This window comes from Durio zibethinus, chromosome 18 (genome assembly GCF_047325235.1).
Source record: "Durio zibethinus cultivar Kanyao isolate XHJ-2024 chromosome 18, ASM4732523v1, whole genome shotgun sequence".
NCBI lineage: Eukaryota > Viridiplantae > Streptophyta > Magnoliopsida > Malvales > Malvaceae > Durio > Durio zibethinus.
In genome coordinates this window covers 797,109-821,524 of record NC_143179.1, presented here as the reverse complement: position 1 = coordinate 821,524, position 24,416 = coordinate 797,109, and the positions used below count along the sequence as shown (strand labels likewise).

At 31.1% G+C, this 24,416-nt stretch overlaps 3 protein-coding genes across 3 annotated transcripts; 1 reads left to right on the top strand and 2 right to left on the bottom strand.

Moving 5' to 3' along the window:
• The first annotated feature begins 657 nt into the window (after positions 1-657).
• LOC149513589 (cytochrome P450 72A397-like) lies at positions 658-8,472 on the top strand. The gene is made up of 5 exons (XM_022893601.2): positions 658-997; positions 1,094-1,311; positions 2,055-2,299; positions 6,941-7,328; positions 7,944-8,472. Exons 1-5 carry the CDS (start codon positions 712-714, stop codon positions 8,367-8,369), a joined length of 1,563 nt encoding a protein of 520 aa, XP_022749336.2. The 5' UTR covers positions 658-711; the 3' UTR covers positions 8,370-8,472.
• Positions 8,473-14,353: 5,881 nt separating this feature from the next.
• On the bottom strand, positions 14,354-16,733 carry LOC111298876 (mitochondrial ATP-independent inner membrane protease subunit 1a-like). The gene is made up of 4 exons (XM_022893600.2): positions 16,545-16,733; positions 16,225-16,461; positions 15,628-15,738; positions 14,354-14,743 (listed from the first exon to the last, which is right to left on the bottom strand). The coding sequence occupies exons 1-4, from the start codon at positions 16,653-16,655 to the stop codon at positions 14,705-14,707; spliced, it is 498 nt and encodes a 165-aa protein (XP_022749335.1). The 5' UTR covers positions 16,656-16,733; the 3' UTR covers positions 14,354-14,704.
• A 1,867-nt stretch (positions 16,734-18,600) lies between these two features.
• On the bottom strand, positions 18,601-22,926 carry LOC111298875 (solanesyl diphosphate synthase 1, chloroplastic-like). Its single transcript, XM_022893599.2, has 6 exons — positions 22,340-22,926; positions 21,763-21,887; positions 21,071-21,198; positions 20,880-20,983; positions 19,645-19,772; positions 18,601-19,460 (listed from the first exon to the last, which is right to left on the bottom strand). Exons 1-6 carry the CDS (start codon positions 22,566-22,568, stop codon positions 18,912-18,914), a joined length of 1,263 nt encoding a protein of 420 aa, XP_022749334.2. The 5' UTR covers positions 22,569-22,926; the 3' UTR covers positions 18,601-18,911.
• Between the last annotated feature and the right edge of the window lie 1,490 nt (positions 22,927-24,416).

The window sequence follows — 24,416 nt, the reverse complement described above, 5'->3', positions numbered from 1 at the left end:
TATACACTATCAATGAATAAGATGATGATAATTTATTAATGAGATGAATCCACCAATAATACCTCGTTAATAAATAATTTTTTAAAAAAATTTTAATTTGAATATATTTATTGTAAAAGTTGATAATTGTTCATTAATAAAATATTATTATCTAATTCACTAATAGTGTAACAAATATAAACTCTTTTAAATATAAGATTTTTAAACCCTAAAAACTAACCCAAGTATGAGATTAAATTACATGCACAATGATTTTTTAGACTTTTATAGAAATTTAATTTACTTTTTCAAAAAAAATAATAAATAAAAGTTATACATATAACCTAATCTTATTGTACATATACGTATGGTAAGATATATATATATATATATATATATTACAAGCATACATGAAAATGCCAAAACCCAATAAACTTGTTAGTTATGAGTATTAGGGTTAAAAGCAATTTTGCAATCACTAATTTTGTAACTTGATATTTTTTTTCTATTAAATAATTTTTTTTCATAGTGGAAACTAATAAATATTTTGTTCCCAACACCAAACTTAGTAATTCTCCCATCAAATATTTTAATTTCCAAAAATAAAATAATATACAAACAAAGATTTTTCTTTCCATTCACATTTTTTTCTCCACCAGAGTTAGTGTCTTTATCTGCTGCTCTTGCATAAACACCTCAATTTACTCTGCAAACTTTTCTCAATCAAGAAACATGGAAAATTCCCTTGTTATAATTAGAGCTTTTCTTTCTTTCCTTCTTGTCGGGGTATTGATGATATGGGGATGGAGAATTTTAAACTGGGTGTGGCTGAAGCCAAAGAGGCTGGAAAAGTGCTTGAGGCAACAGGGTCTAACAGGAAATTCTTACAGGTTTTTTTCTGGAGACATCAAAGAGCTCTTCACCATGAGCAGACAAGCAAGAGCCACACCTATGGCCCTCGGTGATGATATTGCCCAATATGTTTCTCCTTTCCTTTGTCAAACTGTCAAGAATTATGGTTTGTCAAAGCTTATATGGTTTACATTGACCAACTCCATGATATCAGATTGTTATTTTTTCCTAATTCTTCTGCAATTTGTTGGGGAAATTGCAGGCAAGAATTCATTTTGGTGGATTGGTCCGAGACCAAGGGTGATAGTTATGGATCCTGAAGAGGTAAGAGAGATACTTACCAAATTCAATGACTTTCAGAAGTCGCATACCAACCCACTTTTCAACTTACTTATAAGTGGGCTTGTAAATCTCGACCAAGACAAGTGGGCTAAGCATAGAAAGATTATTAACCCTGCATTCCATCAAGATAAGTTGAAGGTATATGCTTTATTTATTTCATTTTTCATTTTTTTATCAATTTGCTTGCCTTAATAACTTCTGTTTGTTATTATTATCATTATCTCTTAGTATGTAAGGATTCAATTTTACTATGTAAGGATTTTGAATTAAACAAAAGGGTTATGTTTTCAAATTCCATATATAATTCACATCTCACTCTCTTAGGATTTGGATTCAAGACCTGCAGAATAAAACTTTAAGTTCTAATTGTTATGGTGTTAGTGTAAAGAATATAAAAATTTGATCTGCAGATCTTGCGTTAATTTGATGCAGATTTTTTATACATTTTATGTTAGTTCGACCAATTATTTATGGATCCAATAACATTTACTTGACCCCACTCCTACACAGTTCATGTTGGAGTTTTTAAAGAGAAGAATGCAGAGTAAATTAAATGAGAAGTTGTGTAAAACTGAGTGGGGAGGAAAAAATTCTCTTTGATCATGTTTTTGCAGAGAGTCCTTAATGAGGAGTAAGGTACTATTGCAACTGAATAAGAGCAGGACTCATTAATCCTTGGTTGGTTTGTTCGAGTGTTGTGGCTGGTAATGAAGCCTTTATGGGAACACCTAGAAAATGTAGTAATAGTGGATAAACACCGAGATATTATGGTTACCTGCACCAAATTAACTTATTGCAGTGAAAGCAATAAGTTATGTATATCTCTTTGCTTGAAATAGTTCCAACTATATATTCTTTTCCTCACTTGGAAATTATTGCAGAATATGTTACCTGCATTTTATCAAAGTTGTATTGAGATGATCAGCAAATGGGAGCAGATGGTGTTTGTAGAGGGATCTAGCGAGTTGGATGTGTGGCCTTTTCTTGTAAATTTGACAAGAGATGTGATTTCCCGAGCAGCATTTGGGAGCAACTACGAAGAAGGAAGACGAATTTTCCAACTACTAGAGGAGCAAACCAATCTTACAATGAAAGTAGTACAGTCAGTTTATATTCCAGGATGGAGGTAAAATTAGTTACTTTCAAGTTCAAGAAATAAGTTATCCAAGATTCGTTTTTGTTTCTATTTTTCCCCTTTAGTTTTTTTCACTCAAAAGCATATGGATTTAAGCTTGTGGAAAAGTTAACAAATAAAACTGTGTGAAAAATTAAGAGTAAAATTGAAAAACTTTTCTTAAGAATTATACAAACACCTTAGGTTTTATATACAACTAATTAGAGGGTAAATTATAAAAATAAATCTTCCTAAAATTGATCATGTACTTGAGGGACTATCTATCCTAATTTTTTGTCCTTAATTCTAGGGATGCAAATACTTAATTTTAGGGATTTAAATATAAATATATAAGATTACAACCAATTATAACTAAGTGTTTTGCCACACTCTCTCTCAAGTTGGTGAATAGGTGTTTTTCATTCCTAGCTTGGAGATAATTTCCTAAAATGTTACACTACTGAGACCTTTAGTCAACACTTCTGCAAGTTGATCCTTGGCTGATACATACGGTGTACAAATCAACCCATTGTCTAGTTTCTTCTTTTTGAAATGTCGGTTTACTTCAATGTGTTTTGTTTTGTCATGTTGCACAGGATTACATGCAATGCTTATTGCAAACTTGTTATCACAGTAGAGTCTCCTTGGTCTATCCCACTTGATCTTCAAGTCTTCTAAGATAATTTTTAACCATAGTAGTTCACAAATTCCTTGAGCCATTGCTCTAAACTTTGCTTTAGCACTTGATCTTGCCATCACATTCTGGTTTTTACTCCTTCAAGGCACAAGATTACCATCTAGGAAAGTGCAGTAGCCCAAGGTGGATCTTCTATTAGTTATTAAATCTGCATAATCCGTATTTGTATATGCTTCTAAAACTAGCCTCGAATTTCTTTGGAGGAAGATACTTCTCCCAAAATTGGCCTTCAAATAATGTAATACACAGTAGACAGCCTGTAGGTGCACTTCTTTAAGACTATGCATAAATTGATTTATCACACACACAACATATGCTATATCAGGCCTAGTATATGAGAGATAAATGAGTCTTCCAACTAATCTTTAGTACATCTCTCTATCTATAACAATATCTTCATTAGTTTCTCCAAGTTTATGATTAGTATCTATAGGGGTATTTGCAAGTTTACATGCAAGCTTCCTAATTTCCTTCAAAAGATTCATCACATATTTCTGTAGTAAGATGAAAATACCATGTCGTGAGTGAGCTACTTCAATTCCTAGGAAGTATTTTAATCTCCCTAACTTTTTTTATCTCAAATGCTCTAACCAAACATTATTTTAATGATTCTCTCTCTTTTTTATCATCTTCGATTACAATTATATCATCAACATACATTAATAGAACTATGACTTTCCCCAAATCCAAGTGCTTGATAAACAGTGTGTGATTTTCTTGACTCTGTTTTTATCTCATTGCTAGCATCACTTTGACAAATCTCTCGAACCAAGCCCTAGGAGACTGTGTAAGGCCATATAAAGCTTTTTTCGACTCACATACTTTGTTTGCTTATAGGTAACCTCCAAATCCCGATGGAACCTTCATATATATTTTTTCTTCCAAATCACCATGTAGAAAAGTATTCTTTACATCAAATTGTTGAAGCTACCAATTATAATTTGTAGCAAAAGATAACAAAATCTTAACTGTATTTATCTTGGTAACTGGAGCAAAAGTTTCCTGATAATCCACTTCATAAGTTTGAGTGTAGTCCTTAGCCACCAATCTAGCCTTATGCCTTTCAACAGTATCATCCACCTTGTATTTTACAGTAAAAACCCATTTACGCTCCATTAGATTTTTTTCTTTAGGTAACTCTACCAGCTTTCATGTCTTATTTTTCTCTAAGACCTCCATTTCTATTTACATGGCTTGCCTCCATTTCTCACTAGATAATACATTGGATAATGTAGTTGGAATAGATATAGTATTTACGCTCACAAGTAAATTTTTGTGGGATGGTAAGAATTTTTTAAATGACACAAAATTAGAGATTGGGTATAGTGGATACTTAGTACATTCTCTGGTTCATATCCTAATAGCAATAGGCAAATCATAATTACTAGTTTTAGTTTTAGGAGATTCATGCTCATTTTGAGAAATAGAGTCAAAGACTGCAATCACCTCCTTTTCAGAGTTAGGATTAGGTTCTTAAACTTGCACCAATTTAGGAGTTGGAAGTTTCCTTCTTGAGTACACCTGTAATTCCTTCATAGGATCAATAGCAATATTATCCTTTGTTACAACTTCTTGTTTGGAATGGGTTCAGACTCAAATTTAGTGTTTGGCTTGGATTTAGAAAAAATAGGTTTAGACTCAAAAGAATTAATGAGTGAAAATATTGAGAAGGAAACAAGTTTAGACTCAAAAGAATTAATGAGTGAAAATGTTGATGAGGAATACAAAAGAAGCAAAAAAAAAGTCTTTGTCCTTATCTTCCATGAATGAAGTTTCCTCTTCCAGATAAGGTTGAGTAAAAAATTATTTACTTTCTTCAAAAGTAACATTTGTAGACACAAAATTTTTTGGTAAGAGGATGATAGCACTTATACCATTTTTGAATTGATGAATACCTCACAAAAATACACTTAACTACTCTAGGATCCAACTTCCTCCTGTTATGACTATGAACATAAACAAATGATGTGCAACCAAATATCTTAGGTGTGAGGTTGTTTGTGGTATTAAAGTGGGGATAGAATTGTGAGAGTAGTTCCATAGGAGTTTTAAATCCCAAAACCCTTGAAGGTAATTTATTTATAATATGTGCGATAGTAAGAATAGCTTCCTCCCAGTAAGATTTGAGTACGTTTGCTTGAAAAAGTAAAACTCAAGTTGTGGCTAATAAATGATTGTTTTTTCTTTTTACCACTCAATTTTACTGTAGAGTATTAAAATAAGTTGGCTCATGGATAATCCCTTCTTTTTTGAAATAGGTAAATAGACTCTGGTTGAAATAGTCTCTTGCATTATCAAACGTAAATCTCTTGATTTTCATTCCAAATTGAATTTGAATAATGTTTTGGAAGCTTAAAAACACACTATTCACATTTGATTTGGATTTAAGTAAAAATATCCCAAAGACCCTGGTTCAATCATTTATGAGGAAAATAAACTACCTTGCATCAGAAATATTAGAAATTGTATAAGGACCCCATATGTCACCATAAATCAAGTAAAAAAGGGTAGAACTTCTTTTGTTACTAATTAAAAAAAACACATATATGCTTTGCAAGTTCACAAACATCACAGTGATATTTTTCAACATTTAATCCTTTAATCAAAGAAGGAAATAAGTTTTTCAAAATTTCAAAAAAAAGGATGTCTAAAATTAAAATGATAAAATCAAATTTTGTCTTTATTGAGAGATTTTTCAAAAAGAAATGGCAAAGGTAAATTATTCTGAATATTACTTGTGTTGTTTGATGTATGAAGATAGTATAGTCCATCCTTTTCCTTAGCAAGTCCAATCTTCTTCACCAAACTTTGGTCATGAAATTCACAATAGGAAGGATAAAAAGTCACTTTGCAGTTCATGTCTATAATAAGTTTTTGTATGGATATCATATTAGTAGATAATCGAGAAACATAAAAAAATTTTTTAAGAATAAACAAGGGATTAATTTGAATATGTCCTAATTCTGCCATTGTAGTAAGGGAACTATCTGCAACAACAATTTTCTTATAACTAGAACATAGGGTATATGTACTAAACTTCTGTGAGAAATGTGTCATGTGGTCTATGGCTCCTGAGTCAATGAGCCAAGAATTCATAATAGGTATAACCGAGACATTTAATCCATGAGAATCAAAGACTTTATTTGAACTAGAGCCCTTACCGAAGAAACATACCCCAGTAGGGTTTTTAAGGGTTTTAAATAGGCCTCACAATTTCTGAATCTCTTCTTTGTCTAATTACCTTGTTCCTGAGATTTTTGTAGTACTCCAGTGGTTTTATTAGTTAACATTTCCTCAAATCGAGTGGTAGTAATAACAAATTTTGTTATCTTTGATGTTGTTATCTTTCTTTGAATTTAAACAAGTCTTAACAATTAAGATATAATCAGAAATGACTCTTAGTAATGAAGGCTAAATAAAAGAAAAATAAGATGGCTATGAAAGCTTTAATAGGATTTGGCAATGAAGGCTTAAAATAAAAGTCAGCAATGAAGGCTAAAAATTTTGCTTCTTGAAAAGAGCCTAAAGCTTTGATATCATGTGGAAAAGCTAAAAAATAAAATTGTATGAAAAATTAAGAGTAAAACTGAATGTATATTAAAAAACTTCTCTTAAGAATTATACAAGTACTTTAAGTTTACAACTAATTAGATGGTAAATTAGGAAACTAAATCTTCCTAAAACCGATCATATAATTGAGGGATTGTCTATCCTAGTTTTTTGTCCTTAATTCTAGGGATACAAATGCTTAATTTTAGAAATTCAAATATAAATATATAGATAACAAGATTAAAACCAACTCTAACTAAGTATTTTCCCACAAAGCTGTTTTCAATAAATTATTGTGATAAATTATTCTAATTTCAAGCATAGCTGAAATCTTTGGTTTAAGATTATTTTCGGGCATAGATATATTTATGTGCTAAAAGCTATATCTTATATTTGTTTGCCTAAAGGTTTTTACCAACTAAGACAAACAGGAAGATAAAGGTGATTTACAGAGATATAAAAGACTCACTTAAGGAAATGATAAAGAAGAGAGAGAAGGCAATTAAAGCCGGTGAAGTTAGTAATGATGACTTATTAGGCTTACTTGTAGAATCCAACATTAAAGAAATTGAAGCACATGGAGATCACAAGAATATGGGAATGAGTATTGAAGATGTGATTGAGGAGTGCAAGCTGTTCTACTTTGCTGGCCAAGAGACCACCTCAGTTTTACTGGTTTGGACAATGATTTTGCTGGCAAGGTATCCAACTTGGCAGTCAAAGGCTAGAGAAGAGGTTCTGCAAGTTTTTGGTGACAGTAAACCAGATTCTGATGGCCTGAATCGTTTGAAAGTTGTAAGTATCCTGTCCTTGAAATTGTTATATGAACCCTGTCTTTCTAAATTCTCTACCTGTATTGCTCCATATAATATATATATATATATATATATATATATATATATTTGCATTTGAGGTCATCAAGATTTGAATCCTGATTATTAGAACTAAGAGTTTAATACTCTACCAACAGACCATCAGACCATGCGGTTGCTCCATATTTCATTTTCATATATCTGGGATGTAATTCGAAACCTTAACTTAGTTGAAAGCAACATTACCCGCACCTAGGACTAGGATTAACACATCATTTCTTTATTTAGCTGTTTGATTAGTAAATCAGTATTCCCATATGGTTGGAATAAGATCATGTTGTTATTTTGGGTAGTGAATTCTTCAACCAAATTTAGTTTTCTAATTGAAAATGCTTCTTTGTATTACTCTCAAGGTCCTGCGGTGAGGTCGACCACTCAAAAATAGCAAAACTCCATAAAGTTTGAGTTATAATAATTTAACTGGTACTGCAACTGCGAGTATAGTCAGCTTCATTCTTGGAAACGGAAAATCAGACCAATTAGAAGCCAGCTTTTCTAAGTTACTTGTCACATTTTTATAATATCTTCAATGCTACAGGTAACAATGATCTTGTACGAGGTTCTTAGGCTGTACCCTCCAGTCGTTGCTCTAGCACGTTCCGTTCCTAAAGAAATAAAACTTGAAAAATTGTTGTTACCAGCTGGAGCAGAAATTTCACTTCCAATCCTCCTCATTCACCATGATCAAGAACTTTGGGGAGATGATGCACATGAATTTAGACCTGACAGGTTCTCAGAAGGGGTTTCGAAATCGGCAAAGAATCAAGTTGCATTTTTCCCCTTCGGATGGGGTCCTAGAATCTGCATTGGACAGAACTTTGCTCTGATGGAAGCAAAAATGGCGCTTGCAATGATCCTGAGACAATTCTGGTTTGAGCTTTCCCCTTCTTATGCTCACTCTCCTTGCTCTATTTTTATTCTTCGTCCTCAGCATGGTGCTCACATAATTTTACATAAACTCTAGGTACTAACAGGATATTCATCATGTAAAGGTTAGTTCTTGAAAATGTAGCATTCCAATGAACAATGGTGTGATCTATTGATAAAATGTTGAACTTTTAATTCTAGTGACTAGGATTCAAATCCTTGAAAGTCTCAATTACAAAAATGTAGCATTCTTAGCAAGAATAACAAGGATGAACTTGCATCAGAACATACATTTAGGGGTACATGTCAATTAGCCTTCCCCTAAAAAATTAAATTAGACTTGACCAAGCAGTGCGCTTTGCTTTCCGAATATCTTGATGTTTGCTTTCAAGCAATTCCCAAAAAATAATGGCCAGAAGCGATTTACTTTTGCCATAAGGGTCAAAAACATCTTGGAATAAAAATTCAAAAAATCGTTGAAGTCCTTAATGTTTTATTGTAATTAATAAATTTTAAATTTTTTATTTCGAATCAATTAAATCTTTAAACATTTATTTTCATTCAATTACCTTTATATTTTTATTTTTATTCAATTAAATCTTTGATTGAATAAAAATAGTTTATCAATTTTCCTTTGACAAAGATTCAATAGATAAAAATAAATATTTGAAGATTTGATTAATTAAAAAAAATAAAATTTAAATGATTATTAAATTTTAATTCAAAATTTTTTTTTTCTTTTTTACTTTTACTTTTCAAGCAACTTTTAGCCCAATAAAATTCATAAGACCAGTTAATTACTATGAAAAAAATTAATTGTAACGGATTTAAAGAAGAGTCTTGAACTCAACTCGTGACATAATTACGTAAGTAGAGTGCGTGATATTACCAAAGCATGGGGGCAAACCAATCGGTTTTAGTTGGGAAGGTATACTGATGACATAACCTGGAGATACTTGGTATGAAAAGTAAAACAGGTTAATGATGTAGTACTCCCTCCAGATGATGGTTTTGCTCAAATAGTTGATCAATGGGCAAACGTACCACCATCAAAGATTGAACTTGCGAGACTTGACTTTGGGGCAGACAAAGAAAGGAAGCGGAAGGAAAATCTAAGACTCAAAAAAGAATTGGAACAATTGAAATATGGAACCATTGTACAGGAAAGCCAATTGTAAAATCTCGCAAAAGATAAAGATGTGATTCGGGGTGACCTTAAAAGAATTGCATGAGGAAAACAAGAGGTTAAAGGGTTAGTTGGAGGACAGAAAGATCAGACCTGATACCAGACAGCAAAAAGAGACTAATGAGCTTTGAGAATGGATACAGTTTTGGAAACGCAAAGCTACAAAAAAACAAACAAAAAGCAACTCATCTTGCCGAAGAACAACAAAATTGGGAGAATTTGTTTTCAACCAATACGGCTAGGTTGCTAGAAAGCCGAAGAGAAAGAAAAACTGAAGACAGAATTGAAGAGGGACAAGAGGAAATGTCTAGAAATGCAAGGAAAGAAGGATACACTTTACCAAGTACGTACTCAAAGGGTTAGAGCAACAGCTGCAAGAATATAAGAATCATATCACAGTAATGCAGAATGAATGGCAAGAGAAAGAATTAGGTTGGCGGTACATGTGCGATTTGGAGATGGATGCCTGCATGAATTGGAAAGCTCAATGAGGCAAATGTATATAGATCACTTAACTATCCAAATTCGCAAGGTAGTAAGGAAGGCGAGAGAAATTATTGTAAAACCAAAAGCTCTACAATAAAAAGTTGCCCTAATTAGTGGATACGGGCAATGTCTGATCACCTTTTTAAATGAAGCCAATGAGAAATATGAACAAGTTGAATGTTGTTATGGATCTAATTCAAGAATGGTAAATGATATGTAATCTTGACTACCTTGGAATCAATGAAAGATCTTTTTGTTTGAAATGTCTAAAAGTGAATCTCTCAATACATACATCCATAACATGTACGTGACTCATTTTTAAATTAACCTATGAAAAAGGACGATGGCTATAAATATACTTTCATTGAACCTTTAAGGCAAGAAAAAGGATTTTGTAAAGATCCTACTTAGATATTGGAGGATTTTAAGGAACCTCTTTTACGGCAAATAATGGTAACTTGATATTACATGTTTAAGCATTTCCTAATGCATTTGTGTCAAACAACCATAATGCACATGCAATTCATTATTAAGCTAGCCTAAGAAAAGAAATGATAGCTGTAGATATACTCTCATCAAATCTTGGAGGCAAAAAGTGATTTCTTTGATAATCCTACCTAGATAATGGGGGATCTTAAGGAATCCCTTTTATGGCAAACAACATTAATTTCATACCATGTGTTTCTAATTTATAGTAATTAATAAAATGTTTAAGGATAGCTCGACCTAAGAGTCTAAATCATTCCGCCTTTCATACGTACAACACACGAACTCAAGCTAAAATCATGAAAAACAAACAGTCAGCCAAATTGAAAGGGTTGAAAAAGCTCTAAAGAAGATTAGAGAAAGGGTGCTTGAGAAGTAAGAGAGTATAATGGAACTAAAACGACTGTTGTTAAGTTTGTCAAAAGGTAAATGAATCATTGATACATTTGAATCGAGAGAAGAGGTCAATGCTGAAGAACCATTATACCTTCTAGGATTTACTCTATCCCATGTACAAGCTTCTCGAGGTATATATCAACAGCCAACAATAGGGTAAACTTATACCTATAGGGTCTTTCTGCCAGTCCACCACCAGTTCACATGCATGCCAACCCGAGATCCAGTCTTGTTGATCCTATCCTAGTATCGAATTTAGATGACCCTCAGGAACAGAAGAAGTTAAGGGGCATGCCAAAGCCAACTCAGAACACGGAAATGTAAACCATGTATGAACAACTTGAAAAAAGACTTAAGATGGTGGAAGGAAATGATATCTATGAAAGCACTGATGCAAACGAGCTTAGTCTGGTACCAAATTTGGTCATCCAAGCCAAATTCAAAGTCCACAAGTTTGAAAAATATGATGAAACCCAATGTCCTTTTACCCATGTTACAATTTTTTACCGTAAAATTACGGGCATACTCATAATGACAAATTTATTATTCACTATTTCCAATCTGATTTATCTTTATGTTGAAAATTTTTTACATTTATCTTATTCTTTTATTGTTTATATTTTTCATTATATTCACACGCGAATTTGATTCTAGCTTTTTGCCTACACTTTCTAAATCAAAGTTTTTAATCACTATCACTAAACCAATATCTTTTCTCACTTGTCTTACCCAAAAAAATCAGTACTTCTCTACTACAAAATAAAAGCACAACAATTTGATTTTGCATCTACATAAACAAACATTAAATCATAATTCTTTACAAACATAATCTTACATCTTCAGTGGTAAATAAAAAATTACAATTGTAGTTGGTATTTAAATTATTTGGTTTATACCACACTATTATTGCATTTTAAGAATTATTCTACATGTTAATCAAACAAAATTAGAATTCTTAAAAAAAATTCTTTCAAAAATTGATATGTTTTTCGAAAATGCATTTTTAGTAAATTAAGAATGTTCCCGAAATTTAATTTCTAGTAACTTTACTTTTGAAAATACATTTTTAGAATATATTGTGAATTTTTGAAAATTTGATTTTGCATCTACATAAACAAACATTAAATCATAATTTTTTACAAACATAATCTTACATCTTCAGTAATAAATGAAAAATTACAGTCGTAGTTGGTATTTAAATTATTTAGTTTATACCATGCTATTATTGCATTTTGAGAATTATTCTACATGTTAATCAAACAAAATTAGAATTCTTAAAAAAAATTCTTTCGAAGATTGATATGTTTTTCTGAAATGCATTTCTAATAAATTGAGAATGTTCCCAAAATTTAATTTCTAGTAACTTTATTTTTGAAAATACATTTTCAGTATATATTATGAATTTTTAAAAATAAATTTTTGATAAATACAAAAATATTTCGATATGTATGTTCAGTAACTTAACATAGTTTTCAAAAAAGTATTTTTGGAAAGTTTGAATTTTTGAATTTAAAGATAAAATCAACTTACTGTATCATCTTTCTCCCAATCCTCATCCCCCTAATTTTCAATGCTATAGTCGTTTACCTTCAGTTCACTTTCCATTGTGACAACTTCCAAAAAAAATTATAACTTTTGGTTTAGATTTTTCACAACAATCTAGTTGCTCGCCGAGAAAAAGAAGAAAAGAAAAAAGTTGTGCTGGGAAGAAGACTAACAAAAGAGAACAAAGGTACATAAAGGGCAAAATTGTAATTAAATTATGGGTATTTAAATAATTTTATTAAACTTGAAAAAATTGGGGTGTGTTGAGAAAAATGTGGGGTGCAAATAATCCCATCCTTACTTTATAAGGAGATAATTAAGGTTGATTTTCTATTTTGCCCTTAAATGCCATTTTTTTAATTTAAAATATCATTATTAAAGACATTGAATTATTACTTTAAATTAGTGATATTTATTTGGTCAGTTTGATTAATTTCGAATCAAATTACTCAAAATTAAATTGATCAATTTATTTTATTTTATTTTTATTAATCGAATTAAATTTTAATTTAAAAAATTAATCAACCGAAATTCATTCAATCAATTAAGTTAATTTTTTTGATTAATCCAATAATAAAATATATTAAGTTAAATTATTTTTTTATATGTGAAATAAATTAAATAAAATCATCAAACAAAAATATTCAAATCCCAAAATATTAAGTTAAAAACTCTAATAACTTGAAATGAAATAGATAATTTCATATATTTTTAATTTTATATATAATTTTTTTAATATTTTGATTAAAATTTTAATTAATTCAATTAATTTAATTTTTAAATCAAATTAATCGAAAATCAAAAATTTTTTTAAAATTATTTTTGATAACTAATCAATTAATTGAAATGATATCTCAATAATCAATCAATTAATAAAATTAAATCATTTCGATCGATTCAATTAAAATCAAATTATAAATACTCGTACACGTACGTGCATAATATCCTTAACACCTTCGACTAGGTTCTTTTATAGTTATGTTAATTCACATCCCCAAGTTTCGAAGATTCTAGCCATTTTGGTTAAATTGAAATTTTCTTTTTTTCTTTTTCATTTTTCTGTGGAGGAAAACAATGACCAATATTGTATGAACTCCAAAATTTAATGAAAATTTTTCCTTTTACATTTGGAAAACCATTAAAAGATTTGTACAACACAATCATCGTTTTAATTGACATTGCAACTTTTATTTTCTTTTCATTCTAATAACACAGTTTTAATTGATATATTATATTTTGGTTTATCAAACCTAGAACCAATAAAAGGATTCGTGAAAATTTAACCCCCGACTAAAGCTTTGGTGCAACAAGAAAACCTTCCACCGAACTGTACTGCTTGACCACACGGGGCCTTAGATGCCCAAAGTAATAAATCATCTCCATTCAAAGGAAATATGCATGTATAAGATGTGCAAAACTAAACCCTAAACCCCTAACTGAAGTTTTGGTTAAACAAGAAAACCTTCCACAGCACCGTCCTGCTTTACCAAACAGGGCCTTAGATGCCCAAAGGAAGAAATCGTATTCATTCAACGGAAATATGCATGTATAAGATGTGCAAAGCATTAGCTTTGGTGCAACGAGAAAACTTCGCACTGCACTGTCATGTTTTACCAAACTGGGCCTTAGATGGCCAAAGGAAGAAACCATCTTCATTCAATGGAAACATACATTAGCCTAAGGAATTATTAAGAATACATAAATGTATACAAAAAGGTTCCCATGAGGAAATCAGATAAACATGATTGAACTCCAAACTCGTAACAAAGAGTGGAACATTCGAAACATTGGAGCGGGGTCGAAGATGAGCCTGTAACGGGTCAGGCATTGAATTGAACTCGGCAGATAGCAACAACCATCTTAATCAGTTTCCTACTATTGCCCTTCATCCATTTTTTCCCTTCTTTTTTTTTTTTTTTTGCCTCAAGAGTTTGCTATAATAGAGTTAGTAACTTTGAGTTTGACCCCATTTGAAGAAGCTATTTTATGAAATTTTCTGATCAATGTAATCCAACGCTTTACCAGTCAAAACCCAACACAAGCTGAGAGGAGACAGTCCAAACAATGGGAAGCAAATGAAAAGCTTCATAACCAAAGTGCATGATCCCAAAAAGAATCAAAAACAAAAACAATAGATCAAAACTGTACAGCAACTGAATTATCATCGCAACGACAATCAGCAATATTATTTCAAAGTAGCACCAGAAAAGGCAATCCTCCTTCATAGATTGGAATAGAAGTTTTCCCTTCATGCATTTTCCAGTAAGAACATTCGCACAAGTCTATATCTGAAAAGAGATGGACAGCAAACTATATGCCTTGAAAGTAAACTCTCATTGACCCAATGACCCAAAGCTGTTAGGTGGCCATACCTAACAAACAAGAGGTTAAAAGAAAGCTTTAAGTAATTTGCGAAATTTTACCAACAACAGGAAACATATAAAAATAAATAGAAAGACTTGGCGAATTGTGCATCTTAGCCACCATTCGAGCAATCAATTTTAAGTGTAGACATGTCAAATATAGCAATATTCATATCCATGTTCATGAACATTGCAAGTTGATCCAACATAACCTCAATGTATTGAATACATAATACTTTTCTAAATCACTTCACATGCAAGATTATCAATGAAGCCTTACTTATCAACTATCTGCACTTATTTTCAATTCTTTCAGCAATTTGGCTAAGTTCATTAAGCCCAGGCCTAAAATTATGTGAATCAAACATTTGATTCTTTGGAGACAAGTTGAGTCGTGTCTGAGTCTTCTTAAGATGGACAAATCTTAACTGCAACCTTTCAAGCCAAAGCTACCAAGACAAACCATGTTTACTGCTTTATCATGAATCCAATTTTGATCGTTTATGCACATTCATATAAAAAAATTACATCACAGTCCACCTAAAATAGCAAGTCCCAACCATAAAATCCTAAATCATTTAAACTGGTTAAGTTCAGAAATAAGGCAAGTGAAACCAATTTAGTTGAGTCTGCTAGAATGGTCTCTGCATTTTAAGCATTAAAATTTTCTTTGCAAAAATCATGGCAAAATATGGTTTTTATGATACACAAGTACTAAAAGTGAAATGAATCGAATTCAGGGCAAAAAGATAAATGCAGATGCCAAACAAATCATACACTAAATGGCTCTATATTTATTAACATATGTCCTACATTACCAATTCCAAAAAATAAAGATAGTGCAAATCAATATTGCAAACAAAACCAAATGCAATTAGAATTGCACAACTTACCCTGAGAAACACTTTCCCTTGAATAAGACCATAAGGAACAGGCCCGAAATGCCGTGAATCCGTAGAAGCATACCAGTTATCCCCTTGAATCCAAACATGTCCCTTTGGAACCTATCCATTTGTACCCAAAGTAAAATGACAGAAAAAAAAAAAAAAAAAAAAAAAAAAAAAAAAAAAAACCATCCAAGAATCTAATCTTATATACTTTTCTGCAAAGTTCCAATTTTTACATCTTCCAATCTAGCCAATGCTCCATTCAGTTGTTACTTTTACTGCTTTCTTGTGCTAATTGTTTTAGCTACATAAAAATACAAATTTTAACATAATTTTTCCATATTAAAAGAACATGCATTTTGTTCTTAAAAAAATTAGATTTTTTATTTTTAATTATGAACAAATATCAGAACTATTTGCTACTAATTGTGAATCAAATGGCAAAAACAACAATCCGGAGCCTAAACTTTTCATCATTTCAACAACTTTAATTTTTCAATAAAAAAAAGTAACAACTTTCATTAAACTACAATATTCAACAATAAAAAAAAAATCTGTAGAAATTTCAAAATAAGGCAGATCCAGTTAGGAGGAGGAGGGTACCACGAGAGAACGAGACCTGTAGTCTCGAGTGGGGTCTCGAGGGGGGTCTAAGCAAAACGTTACTTTATCACCTTCTACGGCAAGAATACGCTTAGTCAAGGTCTTTCTAGGGTCGAGCGGCGACCGAACCAGAACCAAATCACCTGCACCCACTTTGCCAATTCGGTGAGACAAGTGTTCCACTAGTACAACATCGCCATTTATGTTTAACGTTGGGAGCATGCTAGGACCTAGAACCTGCATAACAAAATTTTAAAAAGAATAATTCCTAAAATAAAATTTAAAAAAGGTAGGGGACTGTTTTTGATAAAGATGCATACATGTGTAAAGGAGAAGAGGTAGGAGTCGGTGACGTGAAGGAAGCTGAGAAATTTAACGACGATGGAGACTTGAGCCACGGCTTCTCTTGCTATGCTTCTCCATTGTCTCATCTTCTGTTCTTTTTTTTTTCTTTTAGTGTCTTCAAAATGTAAAGTCAGAAACTAAAGTCGGGCTGCCTGGGTTTAAGTTAGTGTTAGACAGGTAAATTATGTAGGTTTATATTAATAAGTTAATAAAAACGTTCCTATTTTATAATTTAATTACACATCTGACCCAAAAATTTTGGTTTTTAATTAAATATGTTAATAAAAAATTCTACAAACACGATTTATACATTTAAAACGTGTTAAATTTTAATTAAATACTTTAATTATTTTTTAAATGTTAATTATTTTTAAAAAAATTTAATTTAACTTTTAATCCTCAATTTCTATTTATTTAATTCACGTGAAAGGATGTTACGCTTTTAACTTTCTTAAATCCCCTTCAAACATTTGTCCTCCTATTATATCAACTAATGCTCGATTAGAATGTTAATTATAAATTAATGATTGATTTTCTTTTTGTATTTTTTTATTTAATACTCAAATAAGATTTTTAATTTTTTTAAAAAAATAGATATAAATTTTCAACCTTTTATTGCATATAAATAAGTTTATAATTTTTTTATTATAAATAAAATCTAAAACTTTCACAATTATGTAATGAATTCTAATTCCATTAAAAGAGATTAACTGTCATTTATTTTGCATAACTAACATCATATGTGAAATATGATATGGACTGATGACATATCATTTTGATTGAATAAAATATAAGTTTTTGACTTTTTATTGTATTTTTAATTTTTTGAAATTTTTTGAAATAAAAAATAATATATATATATAAATGAAAAATGAAAAGAAACTTGGAAAGAGATTTAAATTTTTCCTAAATTAAAAATACCTAAAATTCAAGTTTAGAATTTATATCTAAATTACAAAATTTTATATTTTTTATTTCAAAAATACAAATTTATGAAAAAAATATTTGTTGATATTTTTCAGAAATAAAATTTTACCATAAAAATAGTTTTTTAATATATTAAAAAAATTATTTTAAAATTTTATTTTTGAAAAAAAAATATTTTGAATTTTTAATACAAAATTTCTTTTCATTTTTTATTTTCCAAAATTGTAATTTTTCAATTTTAAAAATAAAAATTTTAAGAAAAAATATTTGTTTTTTTTTTTGTCAAAACTAAAATTTTATCATAAAAGTTAAATTTTTTAATTTATGAAAAATGTTTAATCCCTTTCTTTATTTTCTTTTCTTTTTTTATTTTATGATTTTAAATTTTTTTCCTTATTTTTTCAAAACAAAAAAAAAAACCAAAAATTTTAAAATGTAATAAAAAGTCGATAACTTTTATTCATTTTATACAAAAGGTTGAATGCATATTTGCATGTTAAGCTTTATTTAGTCAAACTAACACATCATCAGTCCACATGGACATCTTTACACGTAGGATGCCAACTATACAATACAAACGGATGTTAGTTTCATTTAGCAAAATTAAACTTAATTATGTAATTTTAAAAGTTTATGATTTTATTCACAATAAAATAAAAAATTAAAAACTTATTTACAGGCAATAAAATATCGAAAACTTATATCGATTTTATCCAAAAAGTTGAAGATATATTTAAGTATTAAGCTATTTCTATTATTATTATAATGGCTGGCACAATATGAAATAAAATAAATTACTTCTCTTGTCAAAATCTGTTAGTCTCTTATGAAAAAAATAATTTTAATAAAAAATATATATTCAACATCTTTACAATATTACATAATATCTTTTTTTCGGATAACAATGTGATCGGTCAAAATATTAAATTTTTAATTCTAATAATCAAAGTTCAAATTCCATAACTTCAAATATAAAAAAAGAAATACATTTTTTTTTTCTTCAAATTTGGTGTGAAGTGGTTTTGCTAAACAAAGTTATCTAGCATACTTGAACATGATCCCAGGCATTTTCAAACCAAGTTAATTGATGATCAACACACAATCTTGAAATGAAAAATTATTAGCTCCATTGACCTCAATTATGCAACAACGAAATAGAGAATTATTTTTTCTCCAGACCAATCTATAATTGAATAAATTGATATTAGGAGCTCAAGTCAAAGCTCAATATACCTTGTATGAAAATACAACAGCAAGGAACCTGGGATTCAGCAGGACTAACCGATTAAGAGAGATTTTCTATACGGCTAGAGGCTTCAACTTCGAGCATTCTCTTATTATGTCTTGGCTGTGTTTTCGAATAATGTTCAATATACCTCCATCTAGGAATTGCTTGAACTGTGAAACATATCCAACTAATCAATTCTTTCAAGGTTAAACATCACCATATTTTCAAGAGCTAACCGAAACGTACTCTGAGGAAGACATTGTAGATTCTTAATGGCAAGATCAGCTTTCACTTTCGCTAATTCTTGCGCTCTTTCAATTCCCCCACATTTCATAACCATTTCAATTGCTTCATCAAGGGAACCGGTCTCACAGAAGTCGTATTCAATGAGTTCTCTAAGTTTTGGCTCTTTTTCTAGAGCAAAAATTACTGGTGCTGTTAGGTTGCCTTTTGCTAGATCACTACCCGCTGGCTTCCCAAGTTGCTCCGCTGATTGTGTAAAATCCAATATGTCATCAACAACTTGGAATGATAAGCCAAGATTCTTGCCGAATTCATACATTTGCTCAGTAACACTACGATCAGCCCCGCTGAAAATAGCAGCTCCTTTGGTACTAGCGGCAATAAGAGAAGCTGTTTTGTAGTAACTCTTCAGCAAATACTCCTCAAGTTCAAGGTCACAGTCAAACAAACTAGATGCCTGCTTAATCTCACCACTTGCAAAATCCTTAATAACCTGCAATATCATTAATAAGGATTACAGTTTAGACTAATTTAACAAAAATATCAATAGTTTGAAAATGGTCTCGATAGCTGGAGCACATTTTCAATCCCTAAACGTGGAATATTTGAATCAAATACCAAATACCCAAGTTTATATCCAAAAGAGATCATAAATGTTTGGCATAGGTCATATGTACCTGGCTTATGAGTTTAATGACTTCAAGGTTTTCAAGATTTGCGAGGTACCATGAAGACTGAGCAAACATGAAGTCCCCTGCCAGTACGGCTACCCTTGTGCCGTATAGTTGGTGAACAGTTTCTGTCCCTGCAGTTAAGTTACAGCAGTTTCAAATTAGCAGTCTCCCAAGTGATGAAAGACTTGAAAAAAGGATACTGAAGAAATTCAAGTTCTTTCCATGAGTAAATTATTTCTATCATTAATAACCATTCTTGAAAATGGTAGATGCACCAGTTCCTCTCCCTAACATGCACTGACAAGAATGGTGGCCAGAATTTTTGCCCCTCAATCACCAGCACAATCACCAAATTTTGCTATCTATCTATGGACTATGGTTTACATAGATGCCCGACAGGTACATAGTAATTCCATCTGTAACTGTTGAGTCTGAAAATAGAAACATTTTCTTTGCCCTTAGCCAAGGGTACTGAGCACTGAAATATAAACTCACATATAAGATGTAAACAAATATCAATGTATGGATTTTCCAACATTTTTCGGCTATTCCATTCTCAGAACAAAAACTAGAAAAGACTAGGCACTCAAAGAAAGGAAACAAGAAATAAGTTCAAGAGAGATGCCAGCAAGATAGAACAAATCTCCTAATCCATGTCAAAAACAAGGAGACAAAATAGAAAGAAGCTCAAGATTGACAAGATTATACGTGACAGGACTCAAAATTGCTTCTAAAACAACATCTGGTAATTTTCACGTAACCGTTTAAAAACTAAGAAAAATGAAAAAAATCCCATTGTAAAATGCAGAAAAAGTATATATTTTTTATACTCAGAACTTTCCGTTCTTAGACTTTTCTTTTCCCTTTTTCTGTTCTAGAATCTGCACACTTCTTGATAAAAGAGATTATCCCCACAGGATTCAGTAACTTAGCTAACAAGTCAGAACTCAAAACCTTCAACTATGAGATAGAGTTAGCATAAAGTAACTTTGCACACCAAGATGATCTACCGACTGGAAAAAAAATCATTGCAGTGATTTCCCCAGTCCATGAAAAGAATGAAATCTATAGCATTAGTCATGTGCAAAAAAGACCAATAACCACAGACTATATATTAGACTTTAATAGAAGAACTAATATCTCTTCGGATTTGAGATTGCTGCTATTTAACGTAGAAGACTTGAATAGAAGAACAACAAATTGAGCACATGAAAAAGATGTTAAATGTAGAGGCCAACCTCTTCGCATGTCACTTTCATCTAATACATCATCATGAATCAAGCTTGCAGTATGAATCATCTCAATGATCTCAGCTAAACGCCGGTGCTTTGCAGTAAGGTCCCTGGAAAGAAAGCAATACAAGATGGAATTTAGTCAAATACTATAATTAAAATTTGTTGAATATCTTAGAAAGCATTCTGAACATTACTTCAACCCAACTAACTCTGATGTAGCTCTTGAAACTAAGAACACCAAGGCTGGTCTCATTCTCTTACCACCAGCGCCAAAGATCTGCTCAGCTGCAGACATCAGAACAGGGTTCTCTGCACCAACAATCTAGCAGAGCATCATCATCAGATACATAACAAACATTAAGATCTTGAAAGAAGTAAACAAATCAGAATCAGATTAAAATGGTTGATCCTTCCATGTGCAGCAGACAATAATTAAAAGAACTTGGTGATGCTAGGCAATAAATGAGAATTAAATACAAGGAATAGTTACAGGAAATGTAGATAACAACTAATAAGGGAGCCTCTACACACATAATTATTCAAGCAAACTTTAGAATCTAAGTTTTTCCTTTCAGAAATAGCATTTAATAAATACGAGTAAATCTTCCCACTTCCAAAAAGAGAATCATGAATCAACCAGCATTTAGTATTTGGACTTATAAGGTTGAAGCTATATACAGTTTGACTCACGGGAAGGAAGTGACATACAGATTATAAGTTCAATTCTTGTGGCATCAATTGATGAACCAAAACATGCAGCTTGACCAAAATTATTTCAAACATGCGGAAAACCTGATATATCATAGTAGCACTATAGAGGACAATAATTAAAGTCCTCAATGATTTTCGCTACCCCAACAATCAAACAGCAATTGTAAGCACTTACTGACTGGAGATTTTGATTTAGAGTCTGGAGGTCATCAGCAACTGCTTCAAACAAGTTTGCCAGTGAAATGGGACTTCTAAGTTCTTTTTTCATATCCAACACAGGTGCAGTTCGTTGACCAACTCCTACATTGATGTCAAAAGTGGACTAAAACTATAATTCCAAAGTATTGAACTCAAATGGATAATAACAAAGTATGCAAAGCAAACACAACCCATTTTCAACAAGAGAAAGCAATAAACTATAACTTCTAATGAACAAAGCATAAGATGAAAGTTGAACTATGCTGGCTTATCACACATAGCACCTAAGCAAAGTCTCAAGAGATTTTTTCAGGAATAAAAAATAAAAAGAAAATGAAAACTAGAAGTAGACAATGACCCCAAGTACATGAATTCCAATCAGTAACAATAAAAGTATAAAACCAATTAAATAGATACAACCAGATTAAAGATACTACAAATAGAGTAATTTTTCTAAATTTTATAGATAATCGAGTGTAAAAAGGAATTTAAGTCACTTATAACCAAAAAAAAAAAAATGAAACATGAATCATGTTTAGCTATCAAATTATTACCATCAAGCAGAGCCTCAGAAGTTTTTGTGGAGAACACACGACTACTAGTAATGTTTTGCCTGCAATAAACCATCCTTCTAGCTCCATAGCTTTTACTACTAACTTTAGAAATTGTTTTTCCATAATTCTTCACTGAATGCCTTTCAATTGAAGAATTAGAAGAGTCAACAGCAGCCAAATCAAGCACTCTTGTTCCAAAATCAAGATTATGGCATGTCATTGACATCATTCTTAATACCAACGCCCAGGAAACAGCAAAACCTCCAAAGTTTCACTCTTTATAACAAAAACCCAGAAATAAAAGCTCAATCTTTGTCAGTTTCACATAAAACAATTACTGGAATCAAAAAACCAAGATGAAACAAAAACTGGGTATTGACTACAAAACTGTAAAACAACTTCAAAAGAGCTTAAAACGGTGTCTTCAAATTAAAAAGGCTTCATTTTCCTCGCACGAAAAATGTACTCAAAATTTTAAAAGTGTTTAGAATTTTTGGTGGATGAAATGATCCCACATAGGAGCTTTTCTAGTTTTGTCCTAAACTGCTTATCAATGAAGAGTTTGAGAGGCTATCGATGTTGTGGACAAAAAAGAGAGGAAGAGAAAGTGAGATTTGTTTTAGCACATGTAACACAGAAATGGAATAGAGTTGGAAAATTGTGGAAATGAAAAAGCGGCTTTAAGATTTATCTGTGTCAAAATCAAGAGGCGTTGTAGCAAATCTGCGGTTGGTGGTCAAAACAACAGCCATGTAATACCCTCTGTCCTACAATTGAGTGATCACCACAGATCCGGTTTTCGTAGCCACGTGTGTGATTCCTGCTGTTTATTTTCATTGAATAACATTGATTACGGTGGGTTAAAAAAGAAACAAAGTTAAGTACGATAATTTCTAGGGATGATAATAGTACAGTGCATTTATAATATTAAAACTTTTATTTGAGTCTTATTTTAATTTTTAATTTTTAAATTATTTCATAATATTTTAAACCTTTTTAAATGATTTCAACAAAGGCTTCTTATTAAATTTTAAATAAAAAAAATTATAAATTAAAATAATAGATTTAGAAATATTACTTTTTATTATCATATTAAAATATATTTTTTGAATAAATTATATTTTATTATCCAAAAACCAAAGAAGTCATATTATAAATAGATTGTTCAAACCAATCAAGCAACGCAAAACTTACATTACAAATATATCTCTACTTAGTTCACCTCTCTCACATAACTCCTAATTATTAACATGATAAAAAAAAATGTTCTTTAATCATGTCATTTTAAATTTCAAACTCTATTTTCTATTACACTCTTCATTTTAAATTTCAAACTCTTTAATAGGATTTAATTATTGCATTAATTATCGCAATTTAATTATTGCAAGTCTTATTCCTAGTTAGCAACCTTCCTGTGCAGGTTGCAAAGTCTCAAAACTTGCTTTCAAATTTCCTTTGAATAGTTGCAGTTGAAGAAAATATAGTTTCTACTTTCTACCGACCGTTTACGCAACACGCAGCTTCAATCTATAATAATTCCCTATGAACTTAGCCTATCCTTAGTAAAAAGTCTATTAAGGACAGCCGTCTAGGCAATAATGGCACACTTGGGAATGTGTAATTGGTACCAAATAAGCGTGTGCCGTGTTACCTTTACTTGCTTAGACCTCAAGTTTTCCTAGGCAACTACATTTAAAAAAAAATTTCACCACTAGTGTTCCATTCTATTGCTTCCTCCATTTGCACCAAGGACTTCGACGCAAGACTCCTTAGTTGCAATAGCTTTTTCATACACCAGCTACTACATTGAGTAGCTCGAGTAGCTAACATCTCCCATAAGCTTTTCTCTTTCAGCCGTGATGATGGTGTTTTTGAGTTGCTTTAATTGAAATTAAGGAGATGAGGTGAAAGGAAAAAATAATTATGACTTACAGTTAAAAAACATGGTTAGATGATGTCGGAGTTGTTACTTAAGGCGTTTGTTACTTAAAGTTAATAAAATATTTGAGGTAAGGAAAAAAAGAAAAAAAGAAGAAAAGAGGTAAAAGTGGTGAAGGCTACGGAGGAAGCTTTAATG